Source organism: Cantharellus anzutake (assembly GCF_015039405.1).
Source record: "Cantharellus anzutake strain C23 chromosome Unknown EI90scaffold_114, whole genome shotgun sequence".
Classification (NCBI taxonomy): Eukaryota; Fungi; Basidiomycota; class Agaricomycetes; order Cantharellales; family Hydnaceae; genus Cantharellus; species Cantharellus anzutake.
The window spans coordinates 14,647-34,955 of NW_024067064.1; the positions used below are offsets into that span (position 1 = coordinate 14,647).

The 20,309-nt window shown below is 46.5% G+C and overlaps 3 protein-coding genes across 3 annotated transcripts; 2 read left to right on the forward strand and 1 right to left on the reverse strand.

The window, feature by feature from the left end:
* Positions 1-861: 861 nt before the first annotated feature.
* Positions 862-3,634, reverse strand: EI90DRAFT_3021466 (glycoside hydrolase family 13 protein; the record flags this gene model as incomplete). Its single annotated transcript, XM_039057657.1, has 16 exons — positions 862-946; positions 1,016-1,148; positions 1,218-1,336; positions 1,404-1,443; positions 1,509-1,576; positions 1,646-1,686; positions 1,744-1,909; positions 2,028-2,154; positions 2,272-2,372; positions 2,442-2,496; positions 2,559-2,579; positions 2,654-2,669; positions 2,731-2,804; positions 2,876-2,997; positions 3,254-3,323; positions 3,520-3,634. 16 exons carry the CDS (start codon positions 3,632-3,634, stop codon positions 862-864), a joined length of 1,353 nt encoding a protein of 450 aa, XP_038909256.1.
* Positions 3,635-4,755: 1,121 nt separating this feature from the next.
* On the forward strand, positions 4,756-5,561 carry EI90DRAFT_219679 (uncharacterized protein). Its single transcript, XM_039052676.1, has 2 exons — positions 4,756-4,936; positions 4,997-5,561. Exons 1-2 carry the CDS (start codon positions 4,877-4,879, stop codon positions 5,429-5,431), a joined length of 495 nt encoding a protein of 164 aa, XP_038909257.1. The 5' UTR covers positions 4,756-4,876; the 3' UTR covers positions 5,432-5,561.
* Positions 5,562-11,048: 5,487 nt separating this feature from the next.
* Positions 11,049-12,356, forward strand: EI90DRAFT_3134148 (uncharacterized protein; the record flags this gene model as incomplete). Its single annotated transcript, XM_039064637.1, has 6 exons — positions 11,049-11,082; positions 11,136-11,263; positions 11,321-11,458; positions 11,504-11,771; positions 12,077-12,115; positions 12,172-12,356. 6 exons carry the CDS (start codon positions 11,049-11,051, stop codon positions 12,354-12,356), a joined length of 792 nt encoding a protein of 263 aa, XP_038909258.1.
* Between the last annotated feature and the right edge of the window lie 7,953 nt (positions 12,357-20,309).

The following is a 20,309-nucleotide window of genomic DNA, read 5'->3' on the forward strand; positions in this document are numbered from 1 at the left end:
TCACACTATTACACCCCATATGCTACGCAGTCGCAGAACCCGCTTGCATGGCTAGTCATTCCTCCGTAGGTCTCACTTCAACGTTTGAGGGACTCGCCCATCTATCGGTCAATGGTAGATATCATCACTCTTCCCGTCGACTCCCCTTGTTTGGAGAATGAGGGAGTGTGGAATGACGTTGAGGAATCGACAAGTCTCCCCGCCCCCATCTCTCCATCCTCCTGCAAGCTAATCCCCGGTCTCTAACCAAAACTGAAAAATAAAAACGCGGGGTGCCAAATGCACTCAGTCCTCGCCGATCAGCCCTCCGATTCTTGAGTCTCGACGCTTGCCGCGCGCGTGTCCCCGACACCTCGATCAACCAACGGATCACCCACGCCCCGCTTACTTGCTAGATTATACCCTCACCGCATAAGGCTGCGATCCAGACCCCTGGCCCCACCAGGCATTCTCTTGTCCGAAGCATGGGGACAGCTAGGAGCCCTTTATACAACTGGTTTGGGTAGAAGATCAACATGTAAGTTGGGTGAGCAGGAGTAAATGTATATTGATTGCCACCATCATCAGTCAGCCCAGGTTCAAGCAAACAAGTCTTAATTGTTCATCCAATACGCACCCCACAGAAAATACACCAGGACTGCACTGTGAGTGCATAACATCCCCTGTAGGGTCCCAATAAATAAACCGATCAATGTACCAAACGAGCGTAGCCGAACAGTGAAACGAGAAAACGGAACGGAAAGGAAGAACAAAACAACCGGAAGGTTGGTTTATATGTAGTAAGAGCAGAAAAAAGAGAAAGTCACCCCAAAATAGGGTCCTTATAACAAATAACCAACGGAAGAATACCTAACTTCCTAACTAAAGAAGCTGAGCACCGACATGAATAGCCATAGCCTGTCTCGGAGGAATTGTGACTTTGAAGCTTCTGTTCTTCACCGTGATTCTAATAACCCCCCGGAGGGACAACGAAGCTCAGCATCCGCCGCGCGCAACAAGAGGAGAAGAAACGTACGAAGGGCCATTGCATCGATTCCCACCCTTAGACCCTCTAACAACATCGCAATACTTGCCATTTGCCAAGTTCGTACTCAGGGTGACAGTCCACGCAGAGTCGGCATTATTAATCGCCACATGTCCCGCCGAACCTACATCACCAAGAAGAAAAAAGTTCGGAGTTGAGATCCGAGATACCAAATAGCCGAAGAAATACTTACCACGTCCATATGCAAGCTGCTGGGAATTGCCCTTCTGTACATTGTTCAACGCGGCGGAACCGACTTGGTTATTGAACTTGACCATGTTTACAATAACCGTCCAGCGATGCTGACATTCCCTGTAACGCAAAAAAAAAGGAGTTTAATAGCTCTGCACAGTGGAGCAAAAAATAGAGAACGACGTACCAGCCCCCAGAAGGTCCATTAGCGGTACACGTTCCATGATCTAATGTACAACGGAGTTAACCACCGTCCCTTCGTACGGAGGAGTAAAAAAAGAAAGGTACGCACTCCCATTCGGAGCACCTTGATCGGAGTAGCTGAAGGCATAACCCGAATGAACCGTAGGTGTGCCGTAGCTAAAACACAGCACAACATCACAAAGGATCAGTCTAATGTCGCACCGGCTATAATCAAGGAGGTCTTACGGATAAGAAAGCGAGAACACATGCGCAAGGGTATATACGTTCTGAGCACATAAAAAGTTGTAATTAATCCCAACCTGTAAACAGAAACTCGTACTTACATTCCCCGAAGTATAACTCAACGAAGAACCTCCACGCTCTGTATCATGATTGGTCACAAAAACGTTCGCCAGTCTACTATCGGGCCATCCTCGACTGTTGAGATCGCTCAATCCAGCAATGCCCGAGTCAAGAAAGGCGGCTTTGAGAGCATAAGCATATCCGAAGCTAGAGAAAAGAAAAAAAGAAAGTGAATATCTAGGTGTATAGCATAAATCCGGAGAGATGGCAGAAAGTATAAAAAGGAGAGAAAGAAAAGTGAAAGGAAAGATGATGAAACACATACACCTGAACATCTCCCGCATCCTTATGCTTATTCATATAAACACCATTGGTATCGACAACCTCCTGCGTAACATACACCTTCCTCGAAAGTCGACTCAAAATGTTCAAGAGGGACGCAGGTGCAATGTCTAATTTTCATTGTTCCAAATCCGATCATGTCAATGAGTGGCGCATGTCGGTGTTGAGGATAGGGATGGGCAAAAATGCGTTATGAGGATGAAAACGCGAAGGAAATTGAGACTAACGTTTTGCGGCATCAATACGGAAACCCCCAACTCCGAGTGACAAGAGATCATTCAAATGAGCGGCAAGCCTCGCACGGACTTTCTCCGATTCAGTGTTGAGACTAGCGTATGTTTTTTTGGTTCCATGAGGATGCGAAAGATAAGGACGGGATTGGAGTAAACAAACGCACTCAGCAAGGTTGGCCAGTTGGCAAGTCTCAATTTGGAACTCGCTGTTCCAATCCACTACGTTCGCACAGAAAGAAATAAGCCATGACCCTCCAAAAAAGAGGGGAATAGAGACATACCAATAGCATTATTCGGCGTTCCTGCACTCGTCGAAAAGAAGTTTGAGTATAAGATGGAACTGGCTTGCGAGTGGCGTCGCGTACATAAAACTTACCACAATAATGGAAGTCCTAAACGATCACGTCATACGTTACATGTCCGATCAAGGGGTTTAGAAAGTGAAGCACCCACCGTTGGAGCATACGTCCCTGGATAATTGTAATGCGTGAACGAATGACCAGCAACGCCCGATCCCGAATCGATTCCTAAACACGAATCCCACACGAGTCAGCACACACGCGACTCAATTGCAGACACCTAGGAACAACGAACGCACCAGCCATGTGGTTCACAACAGCATCCACAATCACTTGCACTCCCACCCCATTACACACGCTCACCATCGTTGCGAATTGGGCACGGGAGCCTCGTTTCGATTGGATGGTGTAAGAGACCGCTCTGTTTTGAAATGGACGAAAAGGTTGTCATTAGCATATGGAGAGGTTCGGTTCCCATATTGAGTGATGAAGAACGAATTTGAAATATGAAGGTTCTGATCAGCGTATATGAGAATTCGAAGGTGTGTGGAAGCCTTCAAATGAACGAACGGAGGCAGGGAAGACCGAGTCGCAGCTCACGGTGCGATGCCCGCCGCAAATTCAAACATGCAAAGCAAGCCAACGGAGAGAAGAAGAAGAAGAAGAAGAAAACACACTGGTAATCGGTCCACCATGAGTTACCGGTAATGTGTTCTTGAGTGGGCGAGACTTGGACGTATCCATATCCTGCAGAGGCGAGGAAGGAGCATTCGTTTTGAACCGAGACCCAGTTCCATTGAAAGAGAGACGCTATGGCTCTGTTACGCGGATGTTAACTATCGTGCAAGGCAGCGGTGAGAAGGATACGTTACTCTGTTGGTGAGAATTATCAGAAAACAGTCGCAAGACAATTACGACGAAAGTGAAGGGGGGGAATGCTTACTTTTGGACCCCGAAGGGGCACGTTCAGTCAAGTAAGTTGTAGGAGCAGCATGGACTCCGCTGTTGACGAGTAGTGACAAAGTTGCTAGGAAGGCACCGAGAGCGAGACTGAACATGGTTGATGACGGGGATGAAAGTGAATGAATATCAGTAACAAAGAGGGTTTGTACGTGTTGACACAGAACAGAAGAGGCGGTGAAACGAGTGTGGGTTTCAGTCTAAGTAATGAAGGAGAGTGAGGGCCAGGCCGGAACACGGAGGTTGGAGGCAATGTCACCGAACGAAATCAATACATATGTAAAAAAAAAAAACATATTGACGTCGTCAAGGACTAATATGGAATATAAATTCAATTGACGATCCACAAAACAGACACATGATCAATTTATCAGGTAAACTATATATCTGACCCCCGCTAATGACCGTGCGGTGAAGCACCAGCTTTGCTCGTGGACACTGGAAATCCAGCGAGCTATGTTCACCAAGCTCGTTCCATCACTTTCGATAATCAATGATCGAAACCGTTGTCAAGGCGTTTGAGGAGTTTATGTGATGAAATATCGCTGAGGCGGTCGTAAGCATCATGCTAGGCAGGTGACCAGCCTCCCTTTAGGTCGTACGTACGACGGCGAGTTATGCACTGGTATCAATTCATCCATCTAGGGACTCGTGGCCCCAGCCAAGAATCCATCGTAGAAATTTTGGGAAGCCGGGTGATGTGGAGCAGTGAGGCGCTGCTGAAAAAATGCCCATGCACCTTTTTATGCATGCGCGACAGATCGGCATGCATCATTCCCGATATTCAGATCGATGACAGTGTGAGAGGGAGTGTGTGGTGCCAGTGCTAGTGCGATGGCGGAATACCAGACCACATGAAAAACCGCAATGCCGCGAGAGGTACAGCAATGCCATACGCCTCAACAAAGCTTTGTGCCCAGGGTCCAACTCTGGAAGATCAGCGGAAACCATTGGGTGATGTTAAATTGGACCAAGCTGTTGCATGTCACCTATTCCAAATGCAACCTAGCCACCAAGACAGAGACTAACAAAGAGAGAGGAAGAAAGGGAATAAATGCGAGAAAGAAAGAAAGACGGAACGGAAAAAACTATTTATGAATCTTGCCATCTTACCACACACTTCTCCTTAGAAGTTTCATCCTCGCTCAGGATGCCAGCATCTAGCCCGCCAAGGATGATGCAGTCTTTAGCCTCCCCATGTGTGGATATGGGTGACACAAGAGTGTCCAAGCGGTTCCGCTCCACGTCCGAACAAAGTGGTTACCATTGAGTCCAACGAACCCGCTGAACTCCACATCCCCCAGCAGTCACGCAACAAAACCTCAGTGCTAAAGAGCGCGATGCTCAAGAGTCCCCTGATAGACACGCGAAGGATGAAGAGGTTGCAGGCACACACTATGGTTTGTTTCCCCTTCCCCCTTTCCCTTACCTTTGACTGTTTGCATTTCGTCTCTTATTAGGGACCACCCAGCGCACCTGCATTAGCAGTGCCTCGGTCACAAAATGGATATTGTAAAGGAATACGAAGCAAAATCCCTTCATACAGCTCTGATGGGGACGGACGAGAAGAGGATGTAAGAGCTGTTCGTGGCGCGCGGGTCAATCCGATCCTGGAGCACATTCATAAACCAGGGATCGCATGCCTCAACCGACACCGGTTCCCCAGAGGGAGGTGGAACAATGGGCAGCCAGAAGATTTGTATTGTCGGATTGCAGTGGATGGTGGATCTGACATCGCCCCCAGACTTGATTTGGAGCATAAGCGCATTGACGAACCACTCCCCTCACCTCAAAAGGAAGAATCTGCCCCCCCCCCCAAGGATGATCTTCTCCGGGATGAGGACCCTATTCCCATTGAGGTCAAAAGAGATGCAACCATGCTCCTATGCGATTGAGGTTTGCAACCACCACCCACAGGGATGCGTGGGTTCGGAATCTAGGGATTCCTACAGGGGATCGGTGCGAGAATTGTTGGCCAAACGCGGCTAAGCGTGCCTCTTGATGCGTTGGAGAACCGCAGCGGTAGGGGTGTGACGGCTCCTAAAATTGTTGGCCGGACGTAAAAAAGTGTCTCTTGATTTGTTGGAGAACCGCGCCAGCTCTGTGGAACGAAAGGAGCTAAAACCGTTAGGCACCCATGCGGGAACCGCGTGTTTCAGAGACCCCCCAACGTTATCGCTTGCAATGGATGGAGGATGAAAGCAGGCCGCTCGACTACTAAACCCTGCAATTGAGATGGAAGGAAAGTGGAAGGTGGATAAGAAAGACGGTGCAGAAGAATGAAAAAGAGCCAACGCTGGATAACGCAACGTGTGCCATCTATGCCATTATCCATCGGTGGGGGTGAACGCAGGCCACTCAACCACTAAACCCTGCAATCGAGAAGGAAAGAAAATGGAAGGTGAATAAGAAAGACGGTGCAGAAGAATGATAAAGGCCAGTGCAGGATAACGAAACGTGTGGGTGCCATCTATGCCATTATCCATCGCAGCAAAGAGAACCTCTTAGACCCATAACCAGCTAACCACATTGGGTGCTGGGGGAGCCTCTAGGCCACGGCAAGGTGGGTTCTCATCCTAGAGGCAATGTTGTTCAGTCCAATAGCGGGGATGCAAACCACTCTGGTCATAAGATATCAACGGCAATGTGGCACATGCATCAGCAAAAAATTGTTATGCTCCTGAGTGCTCCAGAGTATCGAGAGCACTGGGAGAATCAGGAGGAGATTGGCCGGTCCAGGAACAGCCCATTTCCTCCGGAGTTGGCTAGGTACTCCAGGGCACTCCCAGGAGGGCCTGGAGCATTGCTTTGTGCACAAACATATCCAGTAAATACAATTTAAATGCTTCAAAGTGTATAGGGGTGAGAAGCTTCTGGGAGCTCCTGGAGCATTTGAAAATGAAAAGGAAAAAAAAAAGAGGGAAGATCCCCCATGAATACCTCCTACCACAAGACTAACACAACAAGACACTGCTTAACATTTAGATCAAACACTTTACTATATATCAAGGACACTGAGACTCACCAATACACAATCAAAATTTATGGCCTGATATATGATTAATCTGGCAACTTAATCACTTTCGGGCTGGCAGAATATGGGGGAGGGGGAAATGGGGGAGAATGAGGGGGGGAAATGAGGGGGAGAATGAGGGGAGAATGAGGGGGGGAATGAGGGGGGATATAGAGGGAAATGAGGAAATTTTGAAAAATAGGGACTTCTAAAAAGTTGAAAAAAATAATTAGGGAAAAAATCAAAAAAAAAATTCAGGAACTGTAGTGCCTTTGAAGTGCTTTCAGGATATATAATTATTTGCAAAATCGAGGAAGAAATGATGGAGAAAAATGGAAAATACTTTCGGAGACCCGAGAAATAATGAGAACTGAATTGATGGGAAAGTCTGAAAATTGAATAGGGAAGTGAGGGGAAGCTTTGTAGCATTGTTATTTTCTGCTGTTCTAATTTTTCCTGATTGTTCTTGGTCTCACTCCCAGCTGCTACTGGATACTCCTGGATACTCCTGGATACTCCTGGAAGCTCCTGGGAGGGTCCAGGAGCAGCTAATGGAAAATACTTTTGGAGACCCAAGAACTGAATTGATGGGAAAGTCTGAAAATTGAATAGGAAAGTGAGGGGAAGCCTTGTAGCATTGTTATTTTCTGTTGTTCTGATTTTTCCCGATTCTTCTTGGTCTCATTCCCAGCTGCTCCTCAATACTCCAGGAAGCTCCTGAAAGCTCCTGGGAGGGTCCAGGAGCAGCTGGGAGTGAGACCAAGAACAATCAGGAAAAATCAGAACAGCAGAAAATAACAATGCTTACAAGGCTTCCCCTCACTTTCCTATTCAATTTTCAGACTTTCCCATCAATTCAGTTCTCATTATTTCTCGGGTCTCCGAAAGTATTTTCCATTTTTCTCCATCATTTCTTCCTCAATTTTGCAAATAATTATATGTCCTGAAAGCACTTTAAAGGCACTATAGTTCCTGAATTTTTTTTTGATTTTTCCCTAAATTTTTTTTTTCAACTTTTTAGAGACCAAAATTTCCCTCCCACTGCTCCTGGCACATTACATACTCCTCACCACTCCCAGCTGCTCCTGAACCCCCTCCCAGGAGAACACTATTGGCTCCAGGAGTGCCCAATCTGCTGTTTTGTCTCCCACATGCTCCAGCCACTCTTGATGCTCCGGAGCATAACGGACTTTTGCTGATGTGTGGTGCATGGTAATCTCTGCCTCAACCATGGGTGTCACCGACACTTCTCACACTTGGCAGGTAGCTCTCCTGCCATGCATTGCCCAAATATCAACACCAATCAACACCTGGCTGCTATGGCTCCTAGTGGATCGGATCAGATATTTAGAGGTTTCAAACAGAATCCATATCTGGTGGTTAGAAATCCGCGGATTGTAGATAAAATGTTCCAAAATTTCATTTCATCATGCAGAATGTCCTTGATGAGAGCTTTCTAACAATACCAAATTTGTCCATATTGGTGGAGAACTGATGGAAATATGGGGAAAACTTGGAGGTTGTCAGGGCACACCCGCTCACCTGGCTCCACCCGGTGCCCCCTCCCTCTTCCCTCCTTCTCTTCTTTTCCTTTCTTTTCTTTCTTTCTTTCCTTTCTTTCTTCCCTCTCCTTATTTCAATCTTCCCATCACTCTCTTCCTGTTTATTCCTTCTATTTACACAGACCACCTTCCCTTGTATCACTGTACTGTTAACCTGTCTGGCCCAGACACCCCAGATGGCTTCCTGCTGTGCCCAGCATGCATGCCTGCAGCAGATGCTCTTGGGATCCCCCACGGGGACACCCAGGTGGCTGCAGCTGCCTCCGAGGATGACGTGGCATCCATCATGTGACCTAAGCCGCATGTACATAAATGTACCTGAAGTGGGAACTGAAGAAGTAACCTTCTCACCTTTTCCACTTCAGTCTGAGTGGCCAGGGACAGCTGTCCCATATCGGGCCCACCTGTCAGAGACCTGGTCGAGACGAAGGAGTGTCTCCGTGGCAGAGGGCTTCAGCCTCAGCGACTTATGCCAGGAGCGCTGTGCCAAGTAAACACGTCCGTGCCCTAACTTACTAACTGGCAACCAGAACTGAAGGGGGTAAACTCTAGTTGATTTTATTACTGGAGTGTAACCTATGTACAAGTTAAGTATATATAGTTACAGCGAGGGTGGGTCCGCAAATGGCGGAGCCGAGCGGAGCGGAGCTAACGGGGTTAGACATTAGCCGATTGAATATTACCAATGAGTCGGGTTACAGGGTTAACGGAAAGGCAGGCGATAACCCAGAAACGGAAAGGAGGGATGGGCCTGAAGGTGGGCTTTGCAGGGCAAGCAAGTGTATTGTCCAGTGGAGGCGGGAGTGCGCTAGCGGACGTCAGAGCTGTCCGGAAGCCTTTGGGGCTCCGTACTTAGGGAGGCATAGGTAATAAATTGAAAGGAGGGGGTGGTGGCCATCGAGGGGTACCAAGGGGATTGCGGAATATGGGAGCTCCGAGGTTAGTGAAGGAGGAGCGGAAGTAGACCGGAGGGATCGGAGGGATCGTAAGTCGATGGCCAGGGATGGATATGACACCACCAGTACGCATGCCTGATCCACCCCCTGCAAGGTCCTCAGCACTGGGTGCTACACCTGGACCGCCTCAACCCTGGATGCGTCCCTGACAGAGGCCAAATGCCTAATTTGGAAATAATGGGCCTGGGTGGTCAAATAAGACTTGAAACAAAATATATAAACATAGGAGGGGTATCTAGGACAATAGGTGACAATGAATCCGCAGATATTATTCACTGAAAATGTTGAAATCCTTGTTTTCTTGGTACACTGTGGACCATTCATTGAGTCCATCGGTGTTAGAACGTGCAGATTCGGACGACTCCGGAATGGAATCGGAGACTTAGCAAGGAAGGACCTCAGCCTCAGCGACTCAGGTGGAGCGCTGTGCCATTGCTGGTTGTCCTGGGGGTCCCTAATTTCGGATCTAGCAGAGGGAAAGTCTCTTGGGGGGAATTCAAGTCGATTTCGGACTGAGGTTACAAGTTACTAGGTACATTGTATATAAGGAGGGGTCCGGAATCAAAAGGAACAAGGGTAGGACAAAAGGAGACAAAGGGAGATGGAAAGAGGAACAACACCGAGGGTCAAGTGTTTGACTCAATGGTGTTTCCCAAGGGAGGAATGAAGGGCCAAGGCCCAAGAAGGAAGGAAGGAGGATGGGAGTCGGGAATGGCTAGCTGACTGAATAGAAAGGAAGCAGCAGCCCAAATAGGAATGAGGGAGAATAGCGGAATTGAAATGGACAATGCAATAGTTGCAAGGTCCGGAGTAAGTCCGGAAAGTCCGAACTCGGAGGTTAAACTCCGGAATATTGGCAAACGTAATTAAATGGAATGAGCTAACCAATACAATGGGTATAAGCGGAGGTGGGGTCAAAGTCCGAGGTCGGAGCTAAGACCAGAGGTTCCGGAGACGAGACGTGAACGGGATACCGGAGCAGAGGTCCGGAGTTGGGAGCATAGGTTTTGCGTACTCGTCTGGAAGGTGTTGAGGTTGGGGTCGGACCGAAGGTGGTGTCCGAGCCGGAGGTGGGATAACCTCTTGGGAGTCGGCAAGGAGAAGGTGATGGAAGGGAAGTAGGGCTCCGGAAGTCGGAGTTCGGAGTTCTGGGAGCCCGGAGTGGAGGTCGGGATTGTATGGATATGACAATCGGACTATACATCTTGCACACAGGCATCTCCATGAAGGATTGCCCAATGCTTCTACTTTTGGCATCCATGTTGATGAATGCAGTTGAGGATGGCTTAAAAGCCACCTTGCACAATTTTTCTCTTCTTAGTTCCCACACTTTCCTCAGCTCCCTGTTGGCAATTTCCCATAGTTCAATTCAGACTTTGCATAGATTGCATACTTTGCATAGATTGCAGACTTTGCAGACTTTGCAGACATCTATGGAATGAGTTACCGATAAAAAATACCAATGGATCTTTTTGGGTCAATTCATACTTCACACATTTCCACTTTGTGCATTTGCATGCTTCGCTATTGTATACTTTGCATACTCTAAATACTTTACATACTTTCAGTGAAATTGATGGGAATTCATATTAATCATGATGCTTAGTAAGCTGGGTATTGCTGACAGGCTGGTTATGAGTACAATGTAGGATTTCTATGAGTGATATCAGCAGGGTGCATTAGTATAATGGCTAGAGGGCACTGAAATGATGGATGTTTGGCAGGTTGGTTCAAACGCTGCCAGTGTTGTCCTTTTTTTACAGGGAAAGTAGCTGTCGTTGGACTGTTATTCTTTGGAGTTGCTGGGCTAGATTGTTACTGGGTGGGTACCTGTATTGGTGGGGTGGTGGTAGGTATGTACCATGCACCAGGTGGGCAGGGTGTCAGTACAGGCATCACCTGAATCAGGTGACTGTGGGAATTTTGATCATGATTGTGATCGAGATCACTTCTCCCACAACTCTGCAACCTAGTGATTGCTATGCCTCGTACCTCAAACAAGGCTGCTTCAGGAGGTATGTAGCAGCTACCTGTGCATTATATACCTGAAGTCATGCTATTTTATTAGTCACACAGGCTTTAACTTCATGCAGCAAGCAGGTCCACCAAGTTCTCAATGCAAAGCAGATAATGGAGCTTGAATTCCACTGGAATCAGCTCATCGACAAATTGGGGAAAGGAAACGGGCTTTCCAAGGTAGCGGTCTGTTTTGTGATTGCTAATGCTGTGTTTGCCTAATTCATCTGTACCTAGGAACAGGTCCTTGCTGTCGTTAGGACAAATGCAAAGGCATTGGATGAGCATTCAATGCTGCCTCTCCTCCAGCAAGCAGTGGAGCATTATGATTCATTTGAGTCAAGCAGAGCCTCACACTGTTCAAAAGTTAGCTTGGTAAGGCAGAATTCTGTGCCATTGGTCTAGCTAATCTGGTATTAGGCCAACGGTCTCCAGCTTGGCAAGTGGCAAACTCTTGCTCAAATGACTGAGCCCAACAGTGTCCCTGGTATCAAGGTCCACCTGGTTGACTTTGATGAAACCAGTGATGCATGCTTCAAGCTATGCATGACTCATCACTGGGTATTTGAGGCTAATGGAGGCTGTACTGAAGATGCTGAAACTGTCAAGAAAAAATTTTATGTTGGGGAGAATAAAGATGAGTGGCTGGTGCTGGATGCAGAATCATCACATATTGTTCTAAATCGCAGTAAGCTGACATCATAAATTTCTGAAAACTAAATTTGCAGCTAAAACTTACTTATGAGATGGGGTTCTAAATCTATGACAGCCTTCTCATCCTGGCCAGCTTTGTGCTTTTGGCATCAGTGTTGGGGCTCATCATAACAGGAAGTTAGGTCACACCAAGTTTACAAAACAGCCAAAGTATAGTCCCTCAGCCCTCCATCAAAGTGACCATGATCTTCTTGGCCTTGCTTCACTTTCCTGGGCACTGATGATGGCACAATTGCCTGTGGAGATCAAGGGAGTTTGCTGAGGGGATTGAAGAATCAGGCATTCCTGCTCTTTTCTCACCATCTATCACCTCAGATTGTGAGCACCCAGCATCATTGTGAAGAAATTAATTTTCTCATGTTAGTTCATACAAGCCAAAGGATACTACTTTGAGTTTATGTCATATCCATACAAACCTGATCCCAATCCAACTTCCAGACCCTCCACTCTACCACCTCTGGAGTCCTACCCTACCCCTGTCCACTCCGATACTGAAAGGTTGCTTACTATTTTGGGGACGGTAACGTTCCGTTCCCCTGTTCACCTCAGGCCTCAGTAGGTCCGTCTAAACATAAGCTTTAATGAGCTGTATATTCAACGGGGTAGAGGTAAAAGGCTACCGGGCCTTTACAACTACTCCGAGGTATATATATGTAATTTACATATCTCGGCACAAATAAATAAAGAAATAAACACATCACTATAATGGGAATTATAGTGATGCAACATAATATAAATATCACTATAATCAGAATTATAGTGAAGTAAGGTTAATCCCTTACAGATACTCTCCTTCGAACTGGACCTCACTCCTCACCTTGCTCCTCTCATCACTCCTCTCCCTCTGACCCTCTTCTGCCAACCTCTGCCAAGTTACAACCTTCCACCACAGTCCCATACCCCATACCTTCGCTCTGAGATCCCATCATGGTTCCAACATTGGACTTTGACTCCACCTCGGGTTAAGTCCACTGCATTGGTGACCTCATTTTGCATAAACTCCATTGCCAATATCCCTTGGACTTCCAACTCTGTCTCTGTAACCTCCATAAGCTCCACTACCTCCAAGCTTTACGGAACGTTCTCAGCACTTTTGCCACTTGTACTGTATCTTTCGCACTTTCCCCTCATCCCTATTTGGACCACTGCTTCCTTCCATTTAGCCAGTTGTCATCAACCCCACTTCACCTCATCCTCCTGCCTTGGTACTGCTCCACTTCTGTAACTCCCTTTGTCTCTGTTCAGACACCTTTGTTCTGGTTTGGACCCCCTTTGATTTCCTTGTGCTTTCGTCTCCCCATTATATACAGGCGCTTGTACATACTTGATTAGACCCTCAGTCTAAATTTGACTAGAAGTGCCCCTAGAGACTTCTCACTCATCACTTCTGGAATTAAGGGCCAAATGGACAAACAGCAATGGCACAGCGCTCCCCTTGAGTTGCTGAGGCCAAGGTCCCTCCTTGCTAAGTCTCTGGTTCCACTCCAAAATTGTCAGCCCTTGCCCCGTTCTAACAGTTTAAGGATAAGATGTACCATTTTCCTGATAAGCCCCATCCACCACCTGAAATTTATTATGCAGCAAACTATACTGCATAAGTCATGCAAATCATGATTGGCCTTGGTCTTGATTGACCATTTTGCCTATCAGTCCCTGCCATTGTGATCCTGCATTTATTAACTGGGTACTAGCCTTCTGTGCAGCACAAACAAGGGTTGGTGGCTGCACCCATAATGGTGCAGACTTTGTGGATGTCAGCCTGGGCATTATTGTGTGGAATGCTGCAGATAGCATTACTGCATTTCATCCTCATCACCAACATGGCACCACCAAGTGTCAACATATCATGACTGCAGGGGTTGCATTCACATTTTCACAACACATCCTCAAAGCATACAATGAATCCCTAGCCCAAGGGAAGTCCTCACCTCATGCAGTTTTCACTTGGGAGCGGATTGAGGTGGATGAGAACAAGGGTAGCCAACTTGACAGTGATGATAGTTATGTTTGCTCTTTTGAACAGGAGATAGTTGATCCATGGGACAGGATTGCATGTAATGAATCCCTGGGTGAATAGAAGTATTTCATTTTTTGGAAACAATATTTTGTATGCATATGTGTAGCCTTCCATCACACTATGATCTGTTAAAAATGTAACCCAGAGTGGAGTGACTGTCATATCTGTGAAACTGTGGGTCCCATTCTGAGCTTCCTGTCAGGGTGTTACATCCTGTCATATCCATACATAGCCAATCCTGATTTGACTCCTGGGCCCTTTCCACCACCTCTGGAGTCCTACCCTATTCCCGTCCACTCTGATCCCCACCTTCCACTCCTCCCAACTCTCCCCTACCTAATCTCCACCAAGGTACAACCTCCCGTTCCCATCCCATACCCTGAACTTGGACACTGATCGTACCTCTGCTCTGAGATCCCATCCTGGTCCCGACCTTGGACTTTGACACCACCCCAGCTTAAGTCCATTGCATTGGTGACCTCATTTCATGTAAACGCCATTGCCAATATTCCTCGGACTTTCAACCCCACCTCCATAAGCTCTGCTACCTCCAAGCTTCATGGACCTACCCCAGCTCCTTTGGTGCTATATTGTATACTTCGCATTCCTCCCTCACCCTTATTTGGACTCCATAAAATATAGAGACCCATGGGGATCCAACCAAAAGCAGGATAGGGGGTCAGCATAAGGATGATTCTACAGATAATGTGAGGTTGTGAGAGCTTGGTTTACAATAACATGGATGGGTCAGGTTTTGTGTGATGATAGTTTGTTGGATACTAACTATTTACATGGCATGGGATACTGTACTCCACAGAGCCCATAAGAGGCTAAAAATGGGAAAATCCCATTTCTATAATTATAAATATGTACTTTGATTTTTGCGCCACAACTGTGAGTGTCCACTGAATATGTTGGTGTGCTTGTGTTATGGAAATGGGAATTTCCCATTTCTAGCCTCTTATGGGCTCTGTACAGTACAAAGTCACGTGATATGTAAATAATAACAACTTAATCATCTACAACCACAAAATTCCACACTCTGTTAATGTCATTGTAAAGACAACTGTTAAACAACTGTTACATTAACTGTAACACTATTTCGATGTCACGGCCACTCCCTGCACCTGGACGCTATAGAAATGGCCATTTTTATAACAGCTTGTTTAAGCACTGGTGTAGCCTCACACTCCCAGTCCATCAGTACATGCCATAATGAGGCTACATATATTATTAATGAGGGGATTAAGGTAAAGGGTGGGGAATACAATCCTTACAACCAATCACAGGTGCATCATACATGTGAGGAGCCCAGGGAAAAACATGCATACATCTCCATCAGTTTTGATCACAGCAAAATTTATGTAAATAGTATTGACATGTCAGTGCTGCCTGTCTTTAGTAACTTTCATCATTAGAACAATGGAAATCCCCCCCTCTGCTCTGACCACCTGCACATCACTGTGGCAGCATTGAGTGTCAAATCCTTGTAACAGAGCAAAATAACAAGCACATAGAAGCTGTTACATAAATGGCCTTTGGGAGTTCATGACATCCATGGGTGTCCATGAGCACCCATGGGAGGCTGTAAAAGTCATGTAATTTGTCAGAAAATTCATGGAACTCCATGAAATTCCATGAAATTCCATGGAGCCCATGGAGCATCTATCACTTTTCACGAGTTACTGCTCAACTGGTACATGGCAACATTTGCTTCCACAAATTTTGTTCCCACAAGCCAAGGTGAGATACTCAGTATCTCAGCTGGTGCATGGCACAATTGGTTCCCAAAATTTTTGTGTCCACTTATGCAATGCCATCTGGTAGATTGTCAAGTAAAATAATATAGATCTTGTATAAAAATGCATGTTTGCCAACATGATAGTAATGGCATCATAACTAGTACATTACTCTCACCTGAATTTAAACCCATGCATTCATTGCTTCCCACCAACAACAATTATGTGACACCTAGCACCATCAACAAATGGCCCCATGTCAGGGACTGACCTGGGGTCGAGAGTGTCTGTGGCACTGAGGGCCTGGTAGGGTGTGATGTGGGTGTGCGTAGCAGCGGGCCTGGTACAGACAGGCATCCCTGGCCACTTAGGCTGAAGTGGGAAGTGTGAGAAGAAGGCTACTTCCCAGTTCCCACTTAGGCTATGTTTATATACATGCAGCTGAGGCCACCATGTGGGAGATGCCATGTCATCTGCAGACACAGCCACACCTATCCATGTATCTCTGCAAGAGATCCCAGGAGCATCTGGTGCATGGGAAGTTGCCCGGTGAAGGAGCGGAGCTGGATCACCTTATGTAACCAGTTTCCTACGTCCAATAACGATATTAGAGTTTGTGCTGATTTGCGTACTGACCGTGTTTTGGTTGCCAAATATATGATTGTTCACTGTCTAAACAACAATAAACACCCCCCAACGATCTCACCTGACGTATAGATCGTCTACGGATAAAATTCTATATTGACTTTACTATGATTTCTAGTCAATATTACACCTATATTTACCACTTTCAGTAGGATGTGATTTTCCTGATAATTTATTGAAGGAAAACTGCTAATAAAATAATTCCACAATAAATGTTACTCAATACAGGAGTGACCAAACTGCTCTTTCTATCGCTTAGAGTGCATGCTAGTTATCTAGCAGGTTCAGGATCGCTCACTTTTCTCCTGTGGTGTGATAACCAAAAATTGCTGAGAGATTATTCAATTAAGAAGTCCCTCCACCAAATTCTCACTAATTCTCACTATGACACTTTTGTTCAGCTGTGTCTAACTGACCCTAACTCACGCTTAGAGTGACGTGTTAGTTTTATATTAGCTAACAACTAATATTTGCTTTTATCTTTTGGAGCAAACGAACCAACCACTGGTGAGGAGAATTAAACTTTTATTTCTACCTGAGGTTTGAGAGGGGGCAGAAGCGGCGGCCTTTTATGCTTTTCAGAGGCCTCTCTACTCCCACGCCTCGCACTAGTTACATGTGCTACATTTGTATTATAGATAGTTCTAGAATGATATAGGGGCTTGGGCTGTGTAAGCTTAATAATGGACTTAGGACATGACTCAGCAATAAGTAATTCATTTCTTTGTCTTTTGGGCCGATCTCAGCGGGATCTTGTAGCGCTGAAGCTATGCTCTACACCGCCTTAATTACGAACGGTTATCTTTAGAAATGACTCGGCTATAAAGGAACTTTCTAGACTGTTCTCTAATTGACCCCTTTTTGTGAAGCCGCATCATTACTAATGTTCTAGAGCCTTCCCAATTAATTAACTGATCCGCGGACTTCTGAATCACTTCATGCTTATGATCCGAGATCCAGATCATCAATCATTCCTTTGTTCCGATTTATTTGAGCTTAAAATCAAAAAGTTTTGATGAATCATGGGAAAATATACACGATCCGGTCTTTTAGCATTTTCTCCTCTTCTGATGCGATCAAAAACTGTCCGCCCGCGCCGGGGAATACTCTATCATATGGTATTCGGTCCGCCAGACTTCCGGGCGCCAATATATTTCCCTTGAGTCACATTACTTTTTGTAAGAATTAGCAAATAAATATATATGAATTATAAGGTGTTTCGCCGTTTGAGCGATATCTCCGTCAGTTTTGAAGCTTTTAGAATGAAACAAAACCGTGGATAAAGTTAAGAAACAGTCCTTTCAGATGGTAAAAAGATTACAGTCAAAAGTTTACTGGTTCTCGAGATATTTACATTTCTTTCCCAATGTTCCTTCTTATTCTGCCGTCTATGTGCTATTTTCTTGTTGTAGGGTTATATTCTTTGAATATTACACTTATGCCAAGTTCTGGGCATGATTGTAGTAGATTAAATTTCATGCTACATGGGTGTAGATAATTTATAATGATCTTCTAATGTCTGTCCAGTCTCATAAAGATCATGAGATCTGTTAAACATCTGAACTTGTCACCTGTTCGTTGACTATTCTGATAGATCATTGTTTTATTCTTTGAATATTATTTCTCCTACACCGGTGCACCCAGGTCTGGGCATGTTGCATTGCAGTCGGGTCAATGGTACATTGATATGAGGAAAGTTGTCCATGTAGTGAAAGAAGAGAAGGAAGGAAGGAAGAAGAAAGAAAGGAGGGAAGAGAGGAGAGGGAAAGGGAGGAGGGAGGAAGCAGGGCAGGGGGAGGGTAGAGGTACTGGGTGGAGGACAGTGGGATTGGGTGGGTCCGGGCCAGGCAGAGCGGGGTCAGGCAGGTGTGCCCTGACACCCCAGCATGATGTGACCACCAACCATTCATCGAATCCATCCAACTTGTCCCCCACCTTGAATTGGCACATTCACTCCCTTTTGAACCCATCATTCATGATGTAATTGAGGGCCTGTCATTTGCAGGTCCATTTGCTGATCATCAATCAAATGGGGACAATGATGCTCCAAAAACATTGAATGCATTGAAGATAGCCTTTCAAAGTAAGGTTGTTAGTAGGGGACATGGAGAGTTGTCAGGGATGCATCTGGGGTCGAGGCGGTCCAGGTATAGTGCCCAGTGCTGAGGACCTTGCAGGAGGTGGATCCAGCATGTGTACTGGCAGGCCTGATGCAGGACAGCTGTCCCTGGCCACTTAGACTGAAGTGGGAAAAGGTGTATTGTTATTAAAAGAGAAGCTAAACTAAGTTAGGGTACTTGCCTGAAGTGGGGAAAGGTGAGAAGTTGCTTCTCCGGTTCCCACTTCAGCTGTGTTTATATACATGTACCCAAGGTCATGTTGTAATGGGTCTATCCAACTAGACTTGCAACTCAGGTCTGGGGGGTAGGTCTCTCTCTAGGTGTCAGGTAGTGGTATGGGTCCTTTAGAGTATGGTGCTGATACTCTCTCTAACAACTATACAGTGTCACAGAAGATCTTGTCCGATACAATAAGAAAAGGAAAGTCACATGTGTGAATGAATGAAAACAGTAATGAGAATAAATAAAATGCCATATCTCCTCAACCATTCCACCAAATCCGACGATCTGGGACTCGTCAGAACCAACTCTACAACCTCTACAACTCCTACTATTACCCCAACTCACCAATCCTAATCCCTGATGCAGTAAAGGGTGAAGTGTGCAATGGAGCTTGTTTTAACCTGCATGGACTTGTCCCCACAACAACGTGCGGAGTGCCACATCACTCTCGCACACAGCCGCAGCCATCCAGGTGCCTCCATGGGAGGTCCTGAGGGCATCCACTGTGGGTGCATGATGAGAGTACACCCAGATTGACTGGTGCACCCGAGACCAGGTGCATCATGCACATGGGTTAGTAGTACATCGATACAGAGAAAGAACAGGAGTGAAGTAAAGTAAAGAAAGGGGATGGGGATGGGGGAGTAGTAGAGAAAGAGAAGAAGAAAGAAAAGAAGAAAGGAAGCATGTGATGTGGTAATGTCAGGGCACACCCACCTGACCTGGCTCCACCTGGCCCCACTTCACCTGCTGCCCACCCATCCCTCTTCCTCCTCCTTCCTCTCTCTTCTCCTCTCTTCCTATTCTCTCTCCTCCCTTTTCTTTATCTCCTTCTTCCCATTTACTCTCTTTCTTTCTATTTACATGGACCACTTTCCCTTGTATTGATGTACTATTGACTGTCAGGGCACACCCCACCTGACCCGGCACCACACCCTGCACTGCCCTGCCCTACTCTGCTCCCCCCACTACCACTCCCAATTCCTCTTCCTTTTCTCTCTGTTTCTATTCCACAGTCGACTTCCCTTCTCTCTATGTATCATTACACACCTGATGCTGCTCCCCTGATCACCGCACCTGCCACATGCATTCTCACCTACACCTCCAGGATCTCCTGCGGAGACACCCAGAGAGGTCCGGCTGTATGCAGAAATGACGTAGCTCCCCCCACATGACCCTAACTGCATGTATATAATAGTACCTGGGGTGGGAACAGAAGAAGCAGCCTTCTTCTCAACTTCCCACTTCAGACTAAGTGGTCGGGGACGCTCCCCCATGACGGGATCGCTGCTATGCACAGCTGACACCTGTCCCATCGGGTCCCTCGTGCTGGGACTTTGCCGCTTTCGGAGCTGTCCCTGACATTGACCCATCTGGCCCAGACACCTTGGACAGCTTCCTGCTGTGCCCAGCATGCATGCCTGCAGCAGACGCTCTCAGGATCCCCCACAGGGACACCTGGATGGCTGTGGCTGTGTCCAAGGGTGATGTGGCACCCATCATGTGACCCAAGCTGCATGTATATAAATGTACCTGAAGTGGGAACCGAAGAAGTAACCTTCTTCTCACCTTTTCCACTTCAGTCTAAGTGGCCAGGGACTGCTGTCCCACATTGGGCCTGCCAGCATGCATGCCCACTTTGCACCCTGGGAGGGTCCCTCTGCCAGGTGCTACATCCAGGCCCCCTCTACCCCAGATGCATCCCTGACAGGTAAAGACTTGAAGTTGTCAAGTGACCCAGCCTGCATGCATTCTTGCTACCCCATCAT